This window comes from Strix aluco, chromosome 13, assembly GCF_031877795.1.
Source record: "Strix aluco isolate bStrAlu1 chromosome 13, bStrAlu1.hap1, whole genome shotgun sequence".
NCBI lineage: Eukaryota > Metazoa > Chordata > Aves > Strigiformes > Strigidae > Strix > Strix aluco.
In genome coordinates this window covers 1449981-1472813 of record NC_133943.1, presented here as the reverse complement: position 1 = coordinate 1472813, position 22833 = coordinate 1449981, and the positions used below count along the sequence as shown (strand labels likewise).

General features: G+C 59.3%; 1 protein-coding gene across 3 annotated transcripts in view; it reads left to right on the top strand.

Moving 5' to 3' along the window:
- The first annotated feature begins 1900 nt into the window (after positions 1-1900).
- ARHGAP26 (Rho GTPase activating protein 26) overlaps positions 1901-22833 on the top strand; it is a 145884-nt gene continuing 124951 nt past the window's right edge. The window contains exon 1 of one of the 3 annotated variants that reach the window (XM_074838130.1): positions 1901-2335. In XM_074838130.1, the coding sequence (XP_074694231.1) occupies positions 2182-2335 (154 nt within the window). In that variant the 5' untranslated portion in view covers positions 1901-2181. The remainder of the gene's footprint in view (positions 2336-22833) is intronic. The other 2 variants (XM_074838129.1, XM_074838128.1) reach the window with 2 other exon arrangements.

Below are 22833 nucleotides of genomic sequence, written 5' to 3'. Positions count from 1 at the left end.
CACGGTGTGTGTGGTATCTCATGTGTGACAGAGCTTTGTCATGCCTCGATCCTGTCCTCACCAGAAAATGACAGTTTGAGCATCGTTACTTTCTGTGGCTCTGGAAAAGTGCTGAAAAAAATTCAGTTTCCAGTCCCAGATATTCTGATCCTCTAAGGCAGTGTCCTATAAATCTAGTTACAGGTTCTTCTGTATTAGCTGCAAGTGCTGGAACACTCTTTTTAATACAAACAATGATGATGTAGAAGGATAAAACCGAAGTATGTGCTCCTGTGGCTTTGTACAGTGTAGAATTAAGGAGTGTAATCCAAATAATATCTAGTGCTTTTATAGGGCTGTATGCATATGGCGCAAATGACAGCTAATTAAACTTTATATCCTGCCTACAAGATAAGCATGTAATTAGTATTACATCCTTTTTTATAATTAGGAGACCTCATCCAAAAAAATGTGGCTCGCCAACCATATCTGAAGGCAGTGACTCAGCCTGAATTAGGCTGTGGTGTGAAGACTGAGAAAATCGTGCTTTAGACCTGCCAGTGAATAAAAAAAGCTGAGACAAAAAGGTTGAGCTGGTATCAGGTTGCTGCGCCTGGACCCATCCACTGGAAAACAGAGGTGGATTAACTTTTTAGCATCAGGCTCGGGCTGGATCCTGTTCTGTCAGCCCTCTGTGAAGCCCAAGCTTTGTGCAAGAGCATCCATCTTCCCCAGTTTGCAAAAAAGCATAAAGCTGGCACTGGCTCCGCATCATGTTTCATGGCTGACTTGACAGGAATGCTGCCCTGTCGCCCAGCTTGATCCGGAACGCGCTCGCTGCGCGGCACGCGGGCTTGTGTTTGCCGAGCGGCGGCCGCCCCGAGCCCTCCTCGCCAGCCTGAATGGCTGAGCTGGGGAGAAAGAGGGAATTCCAGCCATCCGGGGATTAGCCCCAAATGTGTCTGTTTGTCACAGTCTGGGGTGAGAGGCCATCGCAGGCTCCTACGTGCGTCTCTGCCTGGGTGGGGAGGCAGCAGGGTTGCTCTCCCTGGACTCGGCGCTGTCATTTACAGTGAGAATGGATTTTCTCAAATCCGTGGGGCCGGCACTGTCAGTCTCTCCCGTTTTATCGCTCTTTAGCTGCCATCTACCTTATGGCAGCCAGAGCCAAAACCATGACGGGGAACAATTGTTTTGTGGGCTGCAGTTTGCTCCTGGAAGCTCCCAGCCGAGGGAAGGAGGTGACGAGGCAGCTGCTGCGCTCGGGCCAAATTCCTGGCGTGTTCCTGAAGGAAAGGGGCTGCAGGGAGAAGCCGCCGGGTTTGTGCACGGCTCTGCCGCGCTGTCCTGCCCCATCTCGCTGGGCTGGAGATGATGCGCTCGTAGGGTCATGCTGGGGTTGGGGACCTGGCTGCTGCTGGTGCTCCTTCCTGACCAGCCGTTTACTAGAGATGAAGGGTTTGTTTGCTCAACTCACACCATGAAACCCGGGGGAATCATCTGTGATGCTGATGTTTAATGGGAGGAAAAACGTGGAAAGCCGCAGCCTGGAGAGGCCCAACCAGGCGGCCTCTGAGCGGGCGGTGGATGCGGGTTTCCTCGCAGCCCTGCGGCCGCGGGGAGCGGGGCGAGACGCCGGGAGAGGCCCTCGAGTAACCCCCCCACGGTCTTCTCAGCGAGGGCTGAGCGCGGCCCAGCCCGGGGCTCCCCCACGGCGGCGGCCGGCCCCAGGTGAGGGCGGAGGGGGCCGGGCGCTCCCTCAGGCCGCACCGGGCCCGAGCCGGGCGGGCTCTCCCTCAGGCGCTGTCGGCCCCGCCCCCGCGAGGACCGCCGGTTGATTGGCTGCAGCGGGCGGCATGGGCGGGGAGAGGCGGAGCCGGCACCGCCCATTGGCTGGAGGCGTGCGCGGGGAAGGGGGCGTGTCGCGGCGGCGGCGGCGCGGGCGGGCAGCGCGCGGGCCCTGCCCGGGCGGTGGCAGCTCCGCCAGCTCTGCCGGCTCCGCCCCCCGTCCCTCAGCGTTCCGCGCCGCTCCGCTCCCTCCGCACGGCCCGGCCCGGCCCGGCACGGCACGGCCGCTCCCGGGGCGCCAGCTCCCCGGAGAGGCGGGCCCGCGCTTCGGCTTAAAAAAAACCCCACCAAACCCCGTGTAATTTTAATTTTTTTAATATTTTTTTTTTTTTTGTGGTGATCGGTGCGGGCAGCATGGGGCTGCCGCCGCTGGAGTTCAGCGAGTGCTGCTTGGACAGTCCCCAGTTCCGGGAACGGCTCCGCTCGCACGAGGCCGAGCTGGAGAAGACCAACAAGTTCATCAAGGAGCTCATCAAGGACGGGAAGTCGCTCGTCGCCGCCCTCAAGAGTAAGTGAGGGGCCGGGGGCGGCCCTGCCGGGGCCCCTCGCCCTCCGCCGGCCCCCCGGCCCCGGCCCGCCGCGGTCCCGTCTGGCCCGTCGTTGCCCGACGTGCTCCGTGGCCTCCTGGCCCGTCACGGGCCACCTGCTCCCACTCGTGTCCCCGCAGCCCTTTGGGGTCCAGCTGGTCCGTGGGGACGTGCCTGGTCGTGGTCCCCCAGGTCCCAGTCCGGGGCCTTCTGGGGCTGCGTCCTTTGGGGGTGGTGGGTACTGTGCCCCCCCCACCCCACCCCGGTTGTCCTCTGTCCTCTCTCTATGCGGGGTGGGGGATGCCCAGTGCCCCCTTCCCGGGCTGACCCCACCGCTGCTGTCCCCTCCATCCCCAGTGGAGACAGCTGGTGTGGGAGAGCCGTGGGCTTGGGAGGGCAAAGCTTCAGACCCCCCGTTTGTGGTGGGGGCTGCGCAGGTGGGGGACCCTGCAACGCAGGCTGTGGCTCCGGGGATGGTGAGACCCTCATCCGCGGCCGGCAGCGTCCCTGTAGTTCCCCCTCGTGCCCAGGCTGGGCTGGTGGCCATCCCCACCTCTACGTGGCCACCCACTGCCACGGTTGGGTGGGCTGCACCCTCGGGGTGCTGTGGTGGGTGGGCTGCTCCCCGAGCAGCAGCTCTGTTCCCACTGTTCCCCCTTCTACGGGGTCATTTGGGTTTTTTTTCTTTTTTAACTTTCTTTGGCCCAAATCACTGCCCAGCCAGTACGTTTCCTGTACCCAGAACGCCGGCAGCACCAGTTGTCACCTCGCTGAGCTCGCCCTGCCCTGCTCTGCTTTGGTTGTGGGAGAGGGGCATGTCCATGCACACCCGTGCTGTGGACCCCTCCGTGGCATCGCCGCTGACACCCCAGCCTGGCCTCGGGGATGCGCTGGGGTTATTTCGGGAGCTGAGGCGCGGCCGTGTCACCCCCAGGGCGTGTGGGTCGGTGATGCTCCGGCCGAGCCCCCCACCCCATCCCATCCCGGGAGGGCCGAGCTGCAGCTGTGGGCTGATTCCTGCCCCCTCCCCTTCAGATCTCATACCGAGCCCCACAGGTGCAGTTCCCCCGTGCAGCACCTGGGAACGTCTGGATTACAGGGACCCCCATTGTGCCAATTCTTGGCATTTTGGGTGAAAAAAACCCAACCCGATAGCTATCAGTGCATTTATGGTTCTGCAGGTCTGAGCTCCCTTTTGCTGCGGTGTGTTTGCCTGTCGAGCTGAAGGCAGCCTGTGCCTGGCCCTGCCTGGAGCGTTCATTTTATCGCAGAACAAACCCTACAGCATCGTTCTACACTGAAAATAGATTTTAAGAATTAATGGGTGGGTCCCAAGGGTGTTTGTCTCTGGGCTTAGTCAGCGGGGACTTTTACTGGGGCGATGGGCAGGTGCTGGCCGAGGGGGCTGGCTGTGCCCTCAGCCTGGTCACACTGCACATCGGGTATTTTTGGGTGTGCTCGTGGCTGCTGGGGGACTCCGTGGCCATGCTGTGCGGCCGCTGTGCTCTGGCTGCCTGCGCCGGGGCAGGAAGAAGGCTCGCCGGCCTCCGGAGATAAGGATGTTTTTTATGGCTGAATTGTTCTGAAGCCTCTATTGAATGCGTTCCTGGATTAGACCTTAATTCCTGTACAGGGCTGGGGGTGTATTCCACTGATGCCCTGGCTGCGGTCAGTGGGGGCATGAGTAATGGTGATTTTGCTGGAGTGTTAATGCCCAAGCACTGGCGCTGCCTGGCCTTGTGGCTGCCTCGCATGCGTGTGTGGCTGCAAGCTCCCCACAGAGGGGCTGCAGGGCCCTTTGTGGGGAGGTTTGGGGGTGCTGGGGGCTGGGGATGAGTGTCCCCCTCCCTGGCTGTGATGCTCGGCCGCCCCGTGCGTCCCTCTGCTGCGTGTGGCCCCTTCTCCCGCAATTCCTGTGATGCCTCTGGCTTTTCCAGCAGCGACCTGGCGCCAGACAGGATCCGGCCCAGCTCTTTCCACATGCGTTGTCCTCGGTGTGTGACAGGTCTGAGCTCTGGCCGTGGTGCGTGGGCTATTACAGACCCTCTGGGCATCCGTCCGCGGGGGTGGAGATGCTCCAGGGGTGGAGAGCTGCTGCGCTGGCTCTTGCTGGGTGTTGTTCCCATTTCACTACTGTAGGGCTTTGGGGTGGCACTGCCGTGAGTCGGTGCAGGTGGGACCTGGTGGCCATTTCTGACAACGACTAGGCGCTCGGTTCTCTTACCCGGCTTTTATTTTTCTCCAGTGTCTCTAAATGATTTGTCTCCCTGTGGCTGGGCAGGGTGGCCTTACCTCACTGCCGGCATCACCTCCACGTACGCTCCTTGGCCGTCGTGGATGATGTGTGGATGCGGGGCTGGGCAGGTCCAGGGAGCAGCAAATCCCCAGCTTGGGGCATGCTGCCGCTGGAGCGAGGGGCTTGGAGGGCGTCTTGGCTCTTGGCACAGTGAGGCAGCCTGCAACTGAAGTTACTTGAAGTCTTGGCAATATCCTCTCTCATTTTCCTTCCTCTTGCATTTTCTGCTGAATGTTTCACATCCTCTTTGTTTTAAGACAGGCGCGAGGGGAACGTAACTCTTTGTCTCAGCGAGGAGCGAGGCGGAGGGCGACTTGGACGGGGCTGTGGTGTGGCTATGCGACAGGGAGGAAGATGCAGGAGGGAGGAGGACCCCTGCACAGCCCCCACTCTGCCAACACCAGCACAGGCAGGAGCGGTGTGCAGGGACGGTGAGGCTGGTGTAAAGGCCCATAAAGTCTCTCTCTGGGTTTGGTGGAGGAGCTGTTCTGGAGCTACCCTGCTTTTGCCCTCTGTGAAGGTATGGCAAGAAATGGGACTGATTCACAATGCTTTCTCCTTCATTTAATAAGGAATAAATTCAGAAGGTTGAAAAGAATCCTCATTTGCTGAAGGGCTGGTCTTGCTAAGTATCCTCTGATGCTGAGGGCATCTCTGGAGTGTGGGTGTATATATGTATATATAGAAATACTGGTTTTTTTTCCCCACCCAGTGAGTATTTGTGCCTATTTCTATTGTCTCCTTTTGCTGCTTGGCTGGAATTAGGAGTGACCTGGTTTTCAGCAAAGCATGTCCCTCTTTCTCCCTTACATGCCATACATAAATTATTCAGAAAGTTTTGCGAATGTGGAGACCTCAAGTGAGACATAAATAATAAACTTGAAACTCGGATGCTGTGAAACTTGTTCTCCAGCGAAGGAGCTGGGGTGACCATTGGTACCAGGGATACGGAAGCATTTTGCCCCTTTCCGTGTTCCCTGTGCCTGCAGAAGGGGCAGGCAGGGAGCTGTGTCCTGGCCGGCGGCTGGTCCTGGTGTGGCAGCTGCCTGTGGTGCTGGCAGCGCCACCAGCCCCTCTGCTTCTGGGGAGGGGGACATCCAGCCCAGCTGCCCCGATGGCTGCTGCAAAGAAAATGATGGTGCTTGCTTTGGAAAACGAGCAGCGCACACGTAACGATGGAGGATGTGGGGCTGCAGGTGGCTGGCAGCCATCGCCTCCCCCGTACTGCTGTGAGGGGCTGAGCGGGGACACCCTCCTCCTTCTCTTCCTCCTCCTCCTCCTTCTCCTCCTCTTCCTCCTCCCCGCAGCCCCCAGGTCTCCCCGTGCTCTGTCCCCGTGGGGATGGGGCTGTGGGTCTGTCGTCTTCTTTGGATGCCAGGACTGCAGTCCGGTGGTGCCCTGCCACGTTTCTGCTCTTGTTTTGTTTTGCTTCTTCCTCCAGCTCCCAAGCACTAATTTGAAGCCACCAAATTCGTCCACGCCCCGGCCGCTGCTGTGCTCGCACGTTGCAGGCTGCAATTTGGGCGGCGGGGCCGGGCTGGGAACGGTGGGGGCTCTGCAAACCTCATCCCGGTGAGGGGTGTGAGGGCCGGACCCCGGCTGGGCTGTGCCGTGCCCGGGGCTCTCGTGGGAAGGGTGTAGGTGCCCGTGCTCCCGAGAGGCCCAGTCGGGCTGGTTTGGGGTTTTGGATCCTTTTTCCTTTGGCTGTTTGTTGGGATGAGCTGCGCTTGCCCGTGTAGCGCTGGGGTCGCGGGGGTGGCCTGTGCTGCCACCATGGGTGACACCAGGAGGGCTTTTGCTGCGGCTGTGGGGTTTTTTCTGGGACACATCCTGCTCTGTGGCTGCTGTGCAGCTTAAAAAGCAGAGTGAGGTGGTTGTGTGGTTCCTGGTGGTGCCGTCAGTGTGCTGGACTCGGCCCACAGACCCTGCGCTCGCACACGGATTCTGTTCACGTCTCGGCAGGCTCTTGCTGAAACTGAGCCTTTACAAAACGTCTGTGCCTGTGGTGTGGTGCGGCCATGCCCTACCCGGGGCTGGTGCCGACTCCACAGCTCGCCTGGAAGGGAAAGTGAAACTTCTGTCCAGTGTTTAACATGAGCAGTTAATTCCCTTTTGATACAAACAAGGCTCAGGCTGGCAATAAGGAAACAATTCAAATTTGGCCAATGCCTTCAGTTCCCTTCTGCCCCAGCCGACTTCGGTACCGTTGCTGCCTCTCCCTGCCCGCCCCCCAGTTTGGCACACTTGGTGCCCCTGGCAGCGGCACCCCAGAGTCTGGGGAGGCCCTGGCTTGGGTGGGTAGAGCTGCAGACAGAGAACGCGGTGCCGTGCACGCGAAGTGGCCTCGCTTGCCTTGCGGGTGTGTTGGAGGAAGAGCCGTGGCTTGGGTGGCTTTGTAACCCGGTGCTCTCTGGGGTGTCAGGTCTGTGTGCCCCAGCACTGCAGGCACCCGCCAGCCCTGGGGAGGAGAAACCTGAAGCCCTTCTTGGATTATTTTCAGCCTTTTGTCCTTCTTGTCCCTGAAGAAAGCAGTAACAGCCCAAACCTTCCCATCGCCCGCACACAGAGGAAAGAAAGGATTGGGATACAGAGGGTTAGGCCTGGTCTTTCCAGGAATGGCCCTTATTTTTGCAGGTGCAAACATGAATGGTTAGAGCTGTGCTCCTGGCCAGGAGACAGCTGTACTTCTGCAGGCTTGGGTTTGGAGGAAAAGGAGTGTTATGCTTTCTGGAGGGTGCAAAAATAAAAACAACCCCCCCCCCCGTTGGGTTGCTGTGGCTGCTTGTGTTTGGTTCTGCTCTGCTTGTGCTGTGAGGAATGGGGTTTGGCTGCCGCCATCGAGCGCTCGGTGCTGGCCGCCTACGAGCAGCAATGGGGTGCAAGGGCTGCTACAGTGACTCACGCCGCGCTTGCCACACAAGCCTGTTTCGCATCTTCCAAGGGCTGAGGAAATTGCTGCCTTGCGGCGGGGAGGATTTCCTGGGGCTCGGCGGCAGCGCCGCGTCCGTGCGGGCAGAAGCCCCGGTCCCTTCCCGGTTGGTGGGACCCAGCTTCGCCCAAAGAGCTCGCCCCGTGCTCGCAGGGGTGGGGTGTCTCTGCCAGCGCTGAGCCTGGCAGTGGTGGGGCATGGCCAGGCCCCCCACGAGGCTGCCCTGGGCTCTCTGCCTTGGCTGGGCAAGCAAACCGCAGGGCCAATCTGGGGGGAAAGCACGTGGTTTTGGGGTTTGGTTGCTAAGATGAGTTGATTCTGATTTTTCCCACTTTGTTCACCCAGTGAAGGTGTAAGGTGGCTCCCCCATGTATTTTTCCCCTCTCTTCCTTTTGGAGGGCCGAAGGAAACATTTGGTGTGGGGAATACGGAGAGGTATGTGGTTATAGCTCCGCCAGTTCTGCGCCAGCAGGGCCAAAGGCAAAGAGGACTTCTCCCTCCCTTGCATGACCTGTGTGGCTTGTGCAGTCACATATTTAATAGCTCGTCTGGTATTTTATTCAAACGAGGGGTAATACAAATGATAATACTCTGCATTATTTTCAGCCCAAGTTGAAAGCTCCTTTTCTTCCTCTCTGGTGGAACTCAGCGACAGGAACATGTTCCTGCTTGGGGGATGCTCTTTGCTTCTGCTGGTGGGTCCGCACCGTGAGTCGTGGAGGGATGGCTCTGCAGCCAGCGTTGGCTCCGGAGCGCGGCACACTTATCCCGTGGGGCCCAGCCCGGTTTGTAAGAAGGAAAACTCAGGGTGCGACAGCCCTTCACCCTGCCGGGGCGTTGCAGTGGTTCCCATGGTCGTGATCCATGCAGGAGGCTCGTGGCGACACCCCCAGGCATTGTTTGCCTGTCTCCCCAGGGGTCCCCCGGGGTCCCCCCCATTCACAGCCGTGAGCCCTGGGTGCTGCTGTGCGTGGGGAGCGATGGGGAGAGCCCGGCTCCTGAGCGATGTCGGCTCCTCGAGTCCCTCTGGCTGTGACCCCACCTCTGCTGTGCCACTGGGCTGCATGCAGATCCAGGCTCTCGGCAGCACTGGGGAGGGAAGCTGGTGAGCAAAAGGGCCTGGGCATGCAGGAGAGTGTGTGTTTGTGATTACGTCTTTTAAATTACACTGGCAGAAGGCTCATCAGCGGGGCTTAGAGATCTTTTTAATTGGAAGTGTGCCACAGAGCACCTCTGGGCGCATGTCCCAGTACACCGGTGTGGTGATGGTGTCTGGAGAAGCTGCTGGCCCGGTGGATGCCACTGCCTGGCCGTGGCACCAGCACGGACCAGGTGTCCCGTGTCAGGTTAAACTCAACCCTTTTGGGTTGGCGGGGGATGGACTGGGGAAGAAACAGCAGCTTTGAGACGCAGGGGCTGCGCTGCTGGAGAGAAAAATCTGAGCAGGAGGTTGGATGGACCTGGAGAGGGGGATGCGGAGGCGCAGGGTGGGGTGTCCCGGTGTTCCTCCAGCGCCAGGAGCCAGGTACCTACTGGGTCCTGCTCATACTTCCAGCACGGAGCAGATTTGCCTGATTTGGGTCAAGAGGCCGTTTTTCCAAGGCTGCAGCTGTGCCAGCACAGCCACATCTCGTGTCTCCGTTTGTTCCTGCCATCCCACCATGCCAAGCGGTGCATGTGGTGTGTGTGTGGCGTTACCTGTGTGCCCCGGGACATGGGCTGGGGGTGGTGGGCTCTTTTGGTTTCCTGTATTTATTTATTTTTTTTTTCCTTTGGGGGTGGCAACTCACAATGACGTTGAAAATGCGTACGAGGAAATGCTGTTCCCATGGTTGCTGCGGGGAGGGTAGGAGGCGGCGGTGCCGGGGCTCTGCCGCCTGGCCCCGTGCTTTTCTCCAGGTTGGCACACACGGCACTTCCCTGGCTGATCCCAGCCAGGCAGGAGCCTGCAGAGGGACAGGACGGGACATGGTGAGCAGGCTCGGCCCTCGTGGTGCTGCCAGCCCCCTCCCCGGCTGGCAGAGGGGGAATGCAGACCCTTCTGCTCTCACCCCTCCCTGCAGGCACCCCAAAATCCTTGTGTAGCCATGCACAGAACGGGGCAGGGCTGCTCCAGGGGTTTGCATCCCCCCACCCGAGCAAAGGGGCTTCAGAAACCGCCACCCTGGCCGAGGGGCAGCAGCGGCGGTGTGGCAAAGCAAACCCTGCGGTGGTTTGGGCAGCCCTTCCGCGCTGTCCGGCAGCAGGACAGCAGGAGGTTGGGCTTTGCTGGGTATCCTGTCACTGTGCTTGGGTTTTTTTTGGGTTTTGTTTTTTTTTGTTTTTTTTTTTTGATCCGCCAGTTTTAAACCAGGTTTGGATGCGGCGTGATGAGTAGCTGTAGCGTGACCGCAGTGGGCGGGAAGGGGGGGGCAAAGCGAGGGGGAGCTCGTACCGAAACCCGCACAGCTTGTTCGCTTCTCGGCTGCTCGGCGTGAATCATCCCTCCCTCCTCCCCCGGGCACGCGAGCGGCTGTCACCGTGGCCGGCAGAACCGAGGCTGTTTTCCCTCTTTTCCTGGCACTCTCCCCGCTCCACCCCATCCTGAAGGCTCTTCCACTTGCTCCCCGCAAGCGCCTGGTGGCCCTGAGCCCGTGGGCCGCATGCTTCCGATGAGGCGTGCTTGTTGGGGCATCACCCTGGCCCTTAATTGCGAGGGTGGTCTCAAGTGTGGCTTGGAGGAACCGGGAATTGCACTTCTCTGCCTCCGCTCCCACCAGGAGCATGGGGGTCCCAGTGCCTCCAGGACACCGGCCGACAGCCGTGGGATGTGCTGTGGTGTGGGGACGGTGATGCGGAGGGGGAAGGGGCCGTCTCTGCTGTGATGTCGAACCGGTTTCAAGCTGGAGTTGGTGGGAAGTTACACCAGCCTCCGGACCATCTGGCTCCTGCACGTGGAGCGGCAAGCGCCAGCCGTGCCGCGTGGGGGACGGGGCTGCCTGCGCCAGCGCGGGGGCGAGGGGCTGCCGGAGGGCCCGGCTGCTGCTTCCTCGCCCTTCCCTGTGGTTTAGACCCACGGCCGGGGTGCGGGGCTCCCCACAGCACCCCATCAGCGGAGACGGGGGCAGCCAGCAGGCACCGAGGGGATCGTGTGCTTTCTGCCCCGCGCCAGCCTGGCTAGGCGACTCTTTATTCCCTGAAAGACAAAAATGCTCCCTTTGTTCTGGGCTGCAGCGTAAAATAATCTATTTTAAAAAGATACGGATTGTTTATCTACAGCCGGGCCGTAAATAGCTCATAAAATAAGAACTTTCTTTTTCCTCAGGGCTTGCCCAGCTCCCCAGCGCGTAGCTGTGCTGTGCCGTAGTGCTGCCGTCACGAGGTTGACATCACATGCAGGGACATTACTGTGACCCGCGTTTCACTGCCGTTAGCCCGGTGCGCTCGGTGTGCCGCACGGGGTGGGCATCTGTGTGAGCACCCATGTGCTTTTTTTCTTTTTAGCAGCTTCTAATCCTGCATCGGTGTCTCAGGGAGGTATAAAGGGTTCTCTGCACGGGCTGAGTGACCTGTAGAATAAGCTGACATGTGCCTTTTTAATAATACTGCCCGGTAGAGCATCCCTTCGCTGTTTTGTCTTTTTTCTAGCTGAAACAGCATCTTGTCCAGAACCATGTCCTCACCGAGCGCTGGTTGCTTAGCAATGTTTTACAAAAAAAAAAAAAAAGAAACCCCACCGCAGAGCAGAACGGTTGGGTGGCTCTCCCCTGCTTTCCCCTGCGCGGCCGGGGCAGCGGCAGCTCTGCCTTGCTCTTGCAGGGTTTGGGGAGCAGGCGCTGGCCTTGCTCTGGCCCTGGAGAAGCAGTGGGTGCCTGCGGCTCCGCTCCCTCCAGCCGGGGAGGTGGGTGCTGCCGCAGGGAGCGTTTGAGTGCGGGTGGCCTGTAGGGAGCTGGGAAGCATTTCCAGGATTGCATTCCCCAGCCCTTTCTGTGTCGGTGGCCACGAAGGTTGGGAGAAAGCCCAGGTTAAAGACAGCGATGCACTCTGGGCCATGCGTCCCGTTTCTCACCTTGCATGCCTCCATGGGCTCTGCTAGAGATTTTTTTTTTTTTTTTTCTCCCTGCTGAAGCAGGAAAAATTGACTCACTTGCCGGCGATGTTCCTGCGAACACGGTGGGATTTTTCCTGTTCTTACAGCTGAGGTGGAAGAGCATTGGAGACAAAAGGATTTCCGCAGCCTTCTTGGGAGGAGAAGGAAGCAGGCTGCTGCAAAACTGCTTTTCGAGGGCCTGGGAGCTGACCCCGCTTTCCTGCCATGGCTGTGGGCACGCCGGCCGCTGGCGAGAGGCCAGGGTGGGTGCCAAGCCAAGGGGGGCACAGCCGAGGCCCTGCCCCACACTGCGGGCAGCGGGTGCTGTGGGATGGCTGGGATGTGCCGGAGGGGACTCTGCCTGCAGGGATGGGGTGTGGGGTCCACAGAGTCATCGTCCCCCCTCGGGACCCCAGTGCTCCAGAGCCTGCTCCTTGAGAAACCAAGCTGGCCCCCTGCCAGGCTGGCTATTAACTAATTAGATTTAATAATGAGCTAATCCAAATGCGTGGCTGAGGCAATCTGCTCCTGCCCGATGCGCGGTGTCTGGCCAGGGGCTCTGCCAACGTGCCCCCGCTGTGCCAGGACCCCCCCGCCCTGCCGAGACCCCCGCCTGGCCTTCTACTCCACTAATGGTCATTGCCTTGGTCAGGAGCAAATTTCTTCTGGATTAGCATCCTCTAAATCGATTAGCTGTCTTGGGCAGGGCATTTTATTCTAATGAAATGTGATTCCAGGCTCCAGTTGATGAATTATTGTGGCAATGAGGGTAATCTGCCGCCTTTCTGTGGGTCGTTCCAGGGCTTGATAAGGGGGGAAACGGGGAAAGGCTCGGAGGACAAATTATAATTAGCGTTACACTATCACGGACTCGCCCGCGCTCCCCCAGCGAGGGAGCTGGGGGGAATAATGGTGAGCTGTGAGTAAAACGTGGCATTTCCATCGTGCCGCAGAGGCGGTTTACTCGTAGATGTAGGGCTGGATGCATTTGTGCGACCTGCTCGGTGCTGGTGGGAGAGTGGGGCGGCTTGCAGGCACGGGGGTAAATGCAACATTCAAAATCCTTGTTGCCTGAAAGAAGTTGGAAAGATCTTCCATGGTTTTGGGCTTAGAGCTGAGCCAGTGGGGAGCAGCAGGACGGCCGCTCTCCATGGCTGCGCCATCGCTCTCCTCAGAGCAGCGCCGTTCCCAAATGCTCCGGCCCTGGTTGTGACACGGGGATTTCACTGCTGCTTTCTCACAGCAGTTCTGGCGTGTGCAGTCGGCTGCCCGTGGAAACGCCAGCCCGGGCAGTAGTTTTCCATTTCATTTCCGTGTCCCTGAAGTTTTCCAGGCACCTCAGCCGTCACCCACGTCTGCCGTTTCGATGCATCCCCTCCTCTGTGTTTGAGTGTTGAGTATTTACATGGGATTTTATTCGCAGACTTCATCTGCTCCCACCTGAGCTCCCTCCCCTTGCTTGGCTGCCCGTCTGCTGGCAAACTTTCCGCCAGCTCGGCCGCCACTTGCTGCCGCAGGCACAGGTTGGGGCGGGGTGGGGGGGTTCTGCCGTAAAACAACACCAGGATGTGAACAAAAATAAACACGGGGAAAAGTGCCAGGCCTGGTAGTTGGGTGGGGAAGTGGAGAAATCTCCTTTTGTTTTGTTTTGTTTTGCTGCCAAGTGCATGAAATGCTCTCGGTGTTCAGGGCCAGCGCAGGAGCATGGGGGTGGCACTCCGAGGATGCTGACCTTCCTTGCACACCTGGACCGTGCTGTGTCCCAGCGTGAGCTGCTGCCCCTTCCCTGGGTGCGAATGGGTCATTCTGGGCATGCAGCCACGGGCAGCGATGCTCTGGGGGGGCTGTGGGAGCACTGGGGTGTTGCCACGTTCGTGCAAAGCACCAGGAAGCCCCCCCCCCCAGGCGGTGGGCACGGAGGGCTCTGCCGATCTGGCGTGCTGGTTCCCGACATGGTGGCAGTTCCTGACACGGTGCTGGTCAGCCTGGAAGCTGCCTGCTGGGGTATCGGTATCTTGCTTTGGGCCTCTTATCTTCAAAGACCATCCCGGGGGTTTCATGGTGGTTCCCAGCCGCTGCCAGGAGGGCTCTGATCACTGGCAGCTCGCCTGTGTTTCTCTGAGCCCCAGTGCTCCTTGCTGTGAGTGAGGATGGGCCTTCCTGCAGCTGCAGACATCTGTCTTGGCCAACGTCTCCAGAAAGAGGAAACCTTTCTGGGGTCATTTGCATCATTCACAGGTTTTGTGTTCTCCTTCCTCGTCCTAACCTCAGCTAAGGACAGCTCGCGGTGCTCTGCTGAACCGGTGTGTGTAGGTTGCTCCTGGATTTCTCAAGGTGTTTTATTTTCTATCGCTTCCCTTTGCTCCCGCCTGGCATCGTCTCTGCCCGCTCTCCACCCGGGCCTCTGAACTGAGAGCTGCTGCGGCTCGTTACGCGCCTCCTTCCTCCCCACAAATAACGCGCTTAACGCAGAACTGGGGCAGGGCTGAACTGTGCTGGGCACTAAACAGAGCAGTTACTTCTGAAAAATCCTGTTTGGGCAAGTAGAGGGAAACAGTCCAGAGTTTCCATGGAGGGCAGGACAGATGGGAGCCTCCCCACATCCTCCTTTCCCAGGAGAGGTCGTGGAGCCCATCGCTGTTTGAGGGTTCGTGTGCTTGGTGCTGAAGTGAGGGTCCCTTTGGGTGCCACCCTTGGCAGCAGTGGGGACTGCTTCGTTAACCCATCCCTGCTGCCTTGGCATGGGGAGGGGGGAATGGGCACGGCCGTTTGCATGCGCTGGGTTTCTGAAAGGTCTCAGCCACCCTGCGATAAAGATCTGAGTCACGAATGTTGCTGTTTGGGTTTTGCTGCTGTAGGAAGTGGTGGGCAAATGCTAAGAAAAGCTGAACAGGAAGGATGGAGAGCGGTGGTGAGAGCCCTGCTCAAAGCGTCTGCGGCAAAGCGGCCTTTGCATCGGGCTAAAATGTTCAGAAATGGAGACAGATCCGGTCTGGAGTCTGGTCAGAGGAGCAAGGGCTCTGATGAGCCATCGCCTTCCTCAAACCAGGAGGCGGCTGCTGGAAATATGGATAATTAAGGATATGGTGTACTTGAGAACAGTCAGTGGACTAGGTGATCTTCAAGGTCTTTTCCATCCGAGATGATTCTGTGATTCTGTGAAACAGAAGAGTGGCCGGATCAGCGTGAGTCGGAGGAGGCAGGTCCTGGCCCCCTGCGCTGCCGGTGCCCCAAGCCCCTGCTGCGGGATGTGCTGGCAGGCCCGCGGCGTTGCCATCAGCCCAGCTTCTAGCCACCACCACGGGCGTTTTGGAGCACATTCCCAAAACACGCCTTGCAGGTTTGGACCATTTCTAGTACAGGCGATGGGAGGAGCAGGCGGGAGCCTGTGATGCCTCATACATCCGTCACCAGATGTTTCTGAGCGTCCCACGCAGCTCTTATCTCCCTGAAGTTGTTTTCACTGATTTTAAAGTTTTCTGTGAAGCGCCAGCTCGCCACCGGAGCTCCAATGAGCCGGTGCCCAGGGCTACAGCTGGCGAGGCAGTGCTCGCTGCAGCAAGAGGGGCTGCCTTCCCCTGCCCCTCCAAAGTGGGCATCAGCCCCAGCCCACAGCTAGGCAGGGGCTTCCTTCTAGCTTTATCTCTTTTTTTACATCTGTCCCCTTTCTTCCTTGGCACGACCTGCCCGGCGAAACCCCGGCAGAGTCAACCACTGCCAACAAACCCACCTTTTCCCCGCAGCTTCGCCTTCGAACGGGGCTGCTGAAGGCAGGTACCTGTGGCCTCGGCTGCTGTGGGCAAGGGCCACCTCGTGTCCCCGGGACGCAAAACCTCCTCCATCTTCCTGGAAATCCAGCTATCTCTCCAGGAGACCCAACTTCATTTCCCTTGGATTTTCAGTGCCTTTCATCAGGAATCTTGGGAAGCTTTGCAAAAACGTCCTGGCCTGGCAAGGCTCCCAAGATAACTCCAAATGTTATTGATTTGGGGGTGGCAGGATGACGTGGCCAGGGTGCTGGGCTGGTGGGCAGCGCAGGGATAATTTTAGCTGTGCAACCAGGCAGTCCTTCCAAGGGCTAACTTTGTTTTTCACAAAGCACGGAACTTTTATCTCTTAAAATACCATGGAAATAATTCATGTCTTCAGCGTGTTACTCAAATCTGATCTGCTATTTGAGCCCAGTCAATAGTCCCATTCATTCTACAATGGGTTCTCTGTCCCTCTGGCAAACATTTTGCCGTCTGAAGCCACGTTGAGTGTGTGAAGCGAGGCATACGGTGATGCCTTGGCTGGGCAGCGGTGCACTGTGCTCCCATGGCTGCGGTAAAAGGCTGAGCAGAAGCTGTGGCACCTCCCGGGTCGTCAGTCTTGGGGCCATCTTGGCCAGTTCAATTTTTCTTGTGTTTTAGCGCATCCGAGCATTTCTGGGTTTTTCCCTTGAAGCGTGGGTCATAGGGTGTACATATTTGTAAGCTTTCCACTGTAAAATGAAGTTTTGGGCTTTGAGGAGGTGGGATTTGGCCTCCCCGCATGCGCTGCTGAGATAAGGCTGGGCGCGGCGTTTTGACTGGAGGCCGTGAGTTTGGTAAAAGCACAAAATGGGGTCTGGGGGTGCTGCGGGTCCCAGGCCGCGATGCTCTCCCTGCCTTGGGGGCTTCCGTGCCTGTTGCAGCGGTCCTTGGGATCACCTCCTGCGGGGTTGGGCACCCTCAAACCTCGATCTCCGGCACGTGCCGAGCCATGACAACCTTTCCGTGGGCTTTGGTGCACGAACATGATGGCAGAAGCTGTGCTGGAGGTGGGGTAGTCTCTGCTCATCTGGTTTTATATATTTACTCAAACGATGAATCAGAGGGAGAACCTGCCAGCAGCTGCAATCCCATTCTAAATCACTGATTAACTCCAACCACCCGGCAGAGAAGTTAGTTAATAAACAAGTCATTGCTAATTATATATGAAAGCAGTTTGGGGATTGTGCTGGGTCCAGAGCTGTGGCGTCTTGCAGCAGTGGGGCTTTTGCTGACCTCTGTGAGGAAGCGCAAAGAGGGAGGATTGAAACCTCTTGGAACAAATTAAGCATTGGATGATGCTGCCCCAATGCTTCATGCCGACCCCAGCAGCACACGGGCTGGGACCGTGTGAGGGCTGAAATCCGCCGCTGGTGGCTGCAGGCGCTGGTTTGCAGGCACGAGGCACTTGTTGCCGGATTCCCACATGAACTGCAGGGCCGGGGTTGGGTCAGAGCGTCCCAACCTCAGCAGAGAGCTGGCGTTGTGTCTGTGGGCTGGATCCAGTTGGCGGTTTCCAGCCCTGACCTTTCCCAAACCCCCATCCCCGGGCATCGCCCAGCACTGGGGGGTGGATGGTGCACGACCCCACGGCGGCTTTGCTCCGGTGTTGTGCCCGAAGCCCCAGGTCGCCGGGTGCTCACCGACAGCGGGTACTCGCTGCAGGGACAGACACCATATTGCCACTTCCTAAGCACCCTTGGGCCACAATCTGGCTGTTTTGACTGCTGATTAGAGCGGCTGTTCCCTGGATTATCCAGCCCAGCTGGCTTCTGCCTGCCGTGGCGTTGCCTGGTGCCGGTTGCCGCAGCCTGGGGAGGTGTGGGACAGCCATGCTGTGACCCGCAGCTGGACTGGGGTGGGGGTGTTTCTGCTAGTGACCCCCCAGATCTGCCTTCTCTGGGCTCCTGCACCTGGGCTGTTTCGCAGGGCAGGTCCTCCGGCTGGATCCTGCCCCAGCATCAGCGCAGGAGGCTTCTGCCAGGCCACCAAGGTGGTGGTGGAGGGGAACCAGCCCCTGCTGCAGCTGTGCGCTGTGGGACCCCGTGGAGACCCGGCCGTGACCCCGTGGGGTCTGCGGGACAAGGAGCTGCCCCTGGCTGCTCTGCTGCAATTCCCCCCCGTCCCCTCCCCGGGGCTGGCAGCACCGCTGCTGCCTTGCATGCTAGGCTTGTGGCTTGCACACTGGGCTCATGTTTGCACCTGGGGCTCGTGGCTCGCGTGCAGCAGCTTGCACGTTGCGTTGGGTTTGCCTCGGGGTCCCCTCCCTGCTCTGCTGCGGGTGCTGGTGGTGGCAGCGCTGCCCAAAGCAGTGTCCGTGGCTGTGGACAGGGCAACCCGCCGTGGGGTGGTGGCACCTGCGCGGTGAGATCCCCGGCAAACAGTGAGACCATGCCGCTCCCTTTGCTTGAGCTGTCGCTCCAGGATTTGTGCTGTTTGTGCCGAAGTGTTTCTGTCCAGGGTCTGTCACCGGCCAGCGCTCTGTGTGTCTGTGTGTGTTACCCCCATAGCCCGGGCGGACGATGTCTGATGACAGTCAGACCTTGCATTTGTGCAGAGTCTGCTGTGTGCAGATCCCACAGCGTTTTGCAGACCCCGAGGCTTCACCTCTGTAGTCCCGGGGAGGCAGGACCCGTCATTTTCACCCATCGCACTGAAAGGGCAGCTCCTCGTGGAGGAGCGAAGAGGCTGGCCCGTGTGTTGGCACCCGGTGAGGGCGCTGGGAGCAGGCCCAGCTCCTGTCAGCACACCCCGTGGTGTGCGTCCCTCTTGCACACCCACGGGCACACGTGCAGTAAGAAGGGCTGGAGGCATTTTCTTAAAAAGTAGCCAGAAGGTGAAACCGTACATTGTTTTGGAGAAGTGTTGAGGAACTTGTCAAACCCACGAGGGGGGAGCTGATGGCTTCTGGCCTCGTGGTTGCCACTGGGAGTGGTCACCGCCACACCGAGGGGGTGTTGGGGCTGCGGGTGCTGCCAGGGGGGGACGGGCAGTGCCACCGTGGGCAGCCAGGCAGAGGAGGGGACAGACTCCTGCGTTGCTGGGGACCCTCCCGTCCCTCTCCGGGAGACGCAGCCTGAGCCTGCTGTTCCCTGCCGTTCCCTGCCGCGGGGGAAGGAAGGGGCAGGAGTCTCGGTTCCTGTTGCCCAGTTGAGCATTAAATATAGGCTATTAAGCAATTTTCTTTGCAGGAAGTGTAGAAATACTGCTCTGTGTGAGCACAACCTCTGTCAGGCACCCAGAGCGCTGGAACATGCCTTGCAGCATGCAACTGGCCTCCTCAGCATCCTTTTCTTGCCCCCTTTGCAGCAGCATTAACCCTTTGCTCCTGGATTGCTCACCAGGTTTGTTTTTCACTTGACCCACCCACAGCATCCTCTGTCCCGGGTGCCCCAATAGTGCAGCTGAGCCAGAGCTATTTTTGCTTTTTTCCAGCTTAAATAACAAGCTGGCTGCAAAGCTGACTTTGCAGGGAGCCCCTGCTTTCTGAGCCAGCAGCGTAACTTTTTCCCTGGCCAAACTGATCTTTCAAACACGCGCTGCTTGGCCGGGGCACCGCACTCCTCGGCGGGCAGCAGGCAGGAGGGGATGTCTGTCTTCTGGATGTCTCATTTTGGTGTGTTATGGTTCCCCTCTGTGTCCTGTGGTCACGTTTCCCAGCCATCCATCCCAGCCAGGAAAAGCACCCAAGTGGGGGAGTAGCAATCTCTCCTCAGCCCCTTATAAATTTTGATTCAAGGGAAAAAGTCCCAGGCTTTTCAGGTTTCAGCTCATGTTACCTCTGTGGTCCCTTTGGCAAAGCCTGAAACTGTTTTAAACACAGAATGCAAAGAGAGGGGGGATAGGGGTGTTGTGCAGAGGTGAGATGTCCGGCTGAGGAATAAAGTTGGGGGAAGAGCTGGGAGCCGGTGAGTGGGAGGGAGCAGCTCGTGGCAGGGTTGTGGCTCGCGGCAGCCTGCGGCGCGAATGACTTCCCCAAAGTGGCTGAAGCTCTTGGTGCCGTCACACGAACCGTGGATGTGGCAGATCTGGCGCCCGCGCCCCGGGAAGAGGGGGAGACCCGCGCCTGGGGGCTGGGACGGGGTTGTCCCCATTGCACCCGGGGCGCTGTACACGCGGTTGTGAAATCACAACGTCTTCTGTCTGTAAATGGCTTTTTTCAATAGTTCCAAATTCCTTTGGAAGGGGCCTTTTTTGTAAAAAACTGCCACTTCAGTCTCGTTACAGTAACAGCAACCACTTCCCAGAAAGAAGATTTAACTCTGAATAGCTGAGGAGGAGCAGGAGGAGGAGGAGGGCTGTCGGGGTGATCCAGGAGGAGTGACAGTGCGAGTGCTCCCTTGCTGCTGATCCCTTGCAGGGCTGCTGTGAGCTGGAGGAACCTTGGCATCAGCCGGGTTTGGAGGGACCCCTGGTGCCTGGAGGTGTGAGGCTGGGACGGGAACTCCACCAGGGATCACCCGGCTCCCTGGCTGGTGGAGGGAGGAGGAGAGGTGTGGGGTGCCAGGGGAGACGCGGGCATGAGGGAGGAGGGATGGGCAAAGGGGTTAATGGAGGCAGCTTCCAGGTGCAGGCAGCTGCCCTCTGTCCTGCTGGGAGCCTTCCCCTGCACTGGTCCTGCGGTGAGTGGAGATCTCGGAGAGATGCTCCGTCCCTTGCCATGGGGGCGGAGTGGCAGCATCCCAGGGCCACGGCCAAAATTGACTCCTGAACATCTACGAAAGGACTGGTCAGTGAAAAAGCAGAGCTGCGAGTTGTGCAGGAAGCGATGGAGCCACAGCGGGCAGGGAGCAGCCCGGAGGCCCATCCCCTGCCTGTGCCCTTGCTGCTGCTCAGCTTTGCCATGCTGATGGATGAGCGATGCCGGGTGCTTCGATTGCTGCTCTCCGACCTGCCAATGGGGTCAGACCTCGGAGTTCAGCTCCGGCTCCCTCCTGGCCGGGACAGGCCCCTGCTGGTCCCTCTGCGAGGTGACGTCTCCTTCCACGTCACTCGTCCCGTCCTCTGCAGTTTTCTCCCCCACTGCACCCGGTTTGGGTCACAAACCCTCTTCCAGGAAGAACAAAGTGCTCGGGAAGGGGAGCGCTGCCCGGCTGCTCCCAGGAACGGCTGAGTGGGTAACCCTGTATTGCAGTAACGAGCTGATACATCACTTTTAAAGCGGCATTTTATTTAGATTATTGGTTGCTGTAGCTACGCAGCTGGGCCTCTGGCAGGCACTGCCTGTGCCTGTTTTCTGTCAAGTGGACTTTCCCACAGGGATCATCCCGTCCCCGCCAGCCTGGGGCTGTGGCTGGGGAGCCCTGGGAGGTGACGATGAGGAGGAGGACGGAGTGGAGGGGAGGACAGGTGGGCACGGTGCTCTGTTGGACACCACGTGTGGCTGTTGCTGGAGCCCAGTGCCTGTTGACCAGAGCCGGTAGTTGAGGCGCGCTCACCGTGTTGTGTGTGCGGGCAGAGGAGCCCCGCTGCCTTCCCACGCACATGGGCACTGCCTCGCAGGCGGGACACGGATCTGTTTTGCTACTGCTTGGCCAGTGTTTTCTCCACGTGGTTTTGTCTCGGATCCTGGGTGCAGGCAGGCATGTGGCTCCATGGCAGCACCCCAGACCCTCCTGGTGTTTCAGCAGCTGTTTTCACCTCCCGGGATGCCTCTGCCAGACATGGTGCTTTTCTTGCCACCCCTGGAGATGCTCACGACGGGCCCGGGACAGACCTGTTGGCAGCAGGGCTGTGGGCTGGAACCTCCGTCCCTGTCCCCGCAGGCACGCTGAAGCCTCGCTGCTTCTGCCAGCGCCTGCACAGCCCTGGATCCATCCCTGCCTGCCCGGCCTCTGTCCTTGGACCCCGAGCTGTTGTGTCGCTCAGGCAGGAGGATTTTTCTGGCTTTGTGGTGGTTTTCCCTGATGTTGTGGTTGATGAAGCCAGCTGGAGAACTTGGAAGCAAAACTTTCACAGCCCTTGGCGCAGCCCGGCTGTGACTCACGTACAGGGTCTGGGTGGTTTTACTCGTGAATGAGAGGAAGCAGAAGTTTGTCTGGAGCCTTTGTAGGATTTTGGGTTTGCTCGTCCACAGCCCCGGGGAATAAGAAGCCTCAGGAGCTGAGCTGGCCCACGGAGGGGGCACCCTGCTTTCCCCACGCATCCCTGCCTGTAGTGCAGCTGGGAGCTTTGGCTGCTTCCACTGGAGGGTTGTTTCCCCAAAATGTAGATGAGAGGTTCAAGCTTTTAGGAAAATGGTGTGCTAGGAGTGTGGGAGGGTCTGACAGAGAGGACAATGGGGCCCCTCCACGCCAGCTCCTCGCTTGCGGGTGCCCCTCTCTCCTTTTCTGGCTGAACTTGCTGCTAATTTTAGCATCCACTTTGCCCCTGCGACTTGGCCGTGTCGTTCAGTGAGTGGCTGCCCACCATCCTCCTTTATCGCTGTCGCACCGGGAATGTCGCTCCCTCTCCCCCTTCCCTATTTATAAGCACTGTGGGCCATCACTGCCGGGTGCTGCCAGCTCCGAAGACTTCGTGGCTTCGCTCTGGCTCGGGCCTGGTGGCTGCAGAGCCCCGGCCTTCTCCTCGCTCTCTGCAGGGCGGGACGGCCCTGGCGAGGAGTGCTGGCAGTGCCCCTGCCCTGGGCCGCCGGAGCTGAGCCCTCCTCGGGTGTTCATCCTGTGCCAGAGCAGCCTCGGCTCCAGGGTCCTGCCCGGTGGGCATGGGGGTGTCGCAGAAGGGCTGGTTTGGCTGGGACTGTGCCATGTGTGCTGCGGGTGGGCTGTCAGTGAGGCCATGGTATGCGGCGGGGAGAGTGTGGCTGTCGGTCAGCACGGAGCTGGGGGAGAGGAAATGGCTCCTTAAATCATTAACGTCATCTCTGTGAGTATTCCAGAGGAGGCAGGAGGCCACCCGGCTCCAGGGAGTGGGTTAAAGTCCCCAGGCCCTCCAGCTGCCCCGGTAAGGGAAGAGGGGCTGCTCCACTGCAGACAGCACCAGCACAGGCGTGTGGAGGAGAGGATGGGGGTGCTGCCAGCCGGCCCCCAGCCCTGCCCTGCCCTTCTCCGGGGGTGCAGCCAGCTGCCCCCCTCCCTGGTGCGCCCGGAGAGCTGCCCAGGGGCTGGCCTGGTGCCTCTGGTGTCCCTCACCTGCTTCACGGCAATGGAGCTGGAGCAAAGCCTCCCACCTCCCATGAGTCCCTCTTTGGAACCTTGCGGGAGCACCCTAGAACCTGCCCCAAAAAATGGCTGGTCCGCTCTCGTAGGTGCAGAGGCTCCCGGCAGCCTCGGGCATGGACAGGCTATCAGCAGTGCCTGTTGCTTTGTCCAGGGAGCAAAATGCAAATGCCATTTTGTCTGACCCATGCTTTGAAAGCGTGGATACTCCGCTCCCGGGCCCCCGCGGCTGTGGCT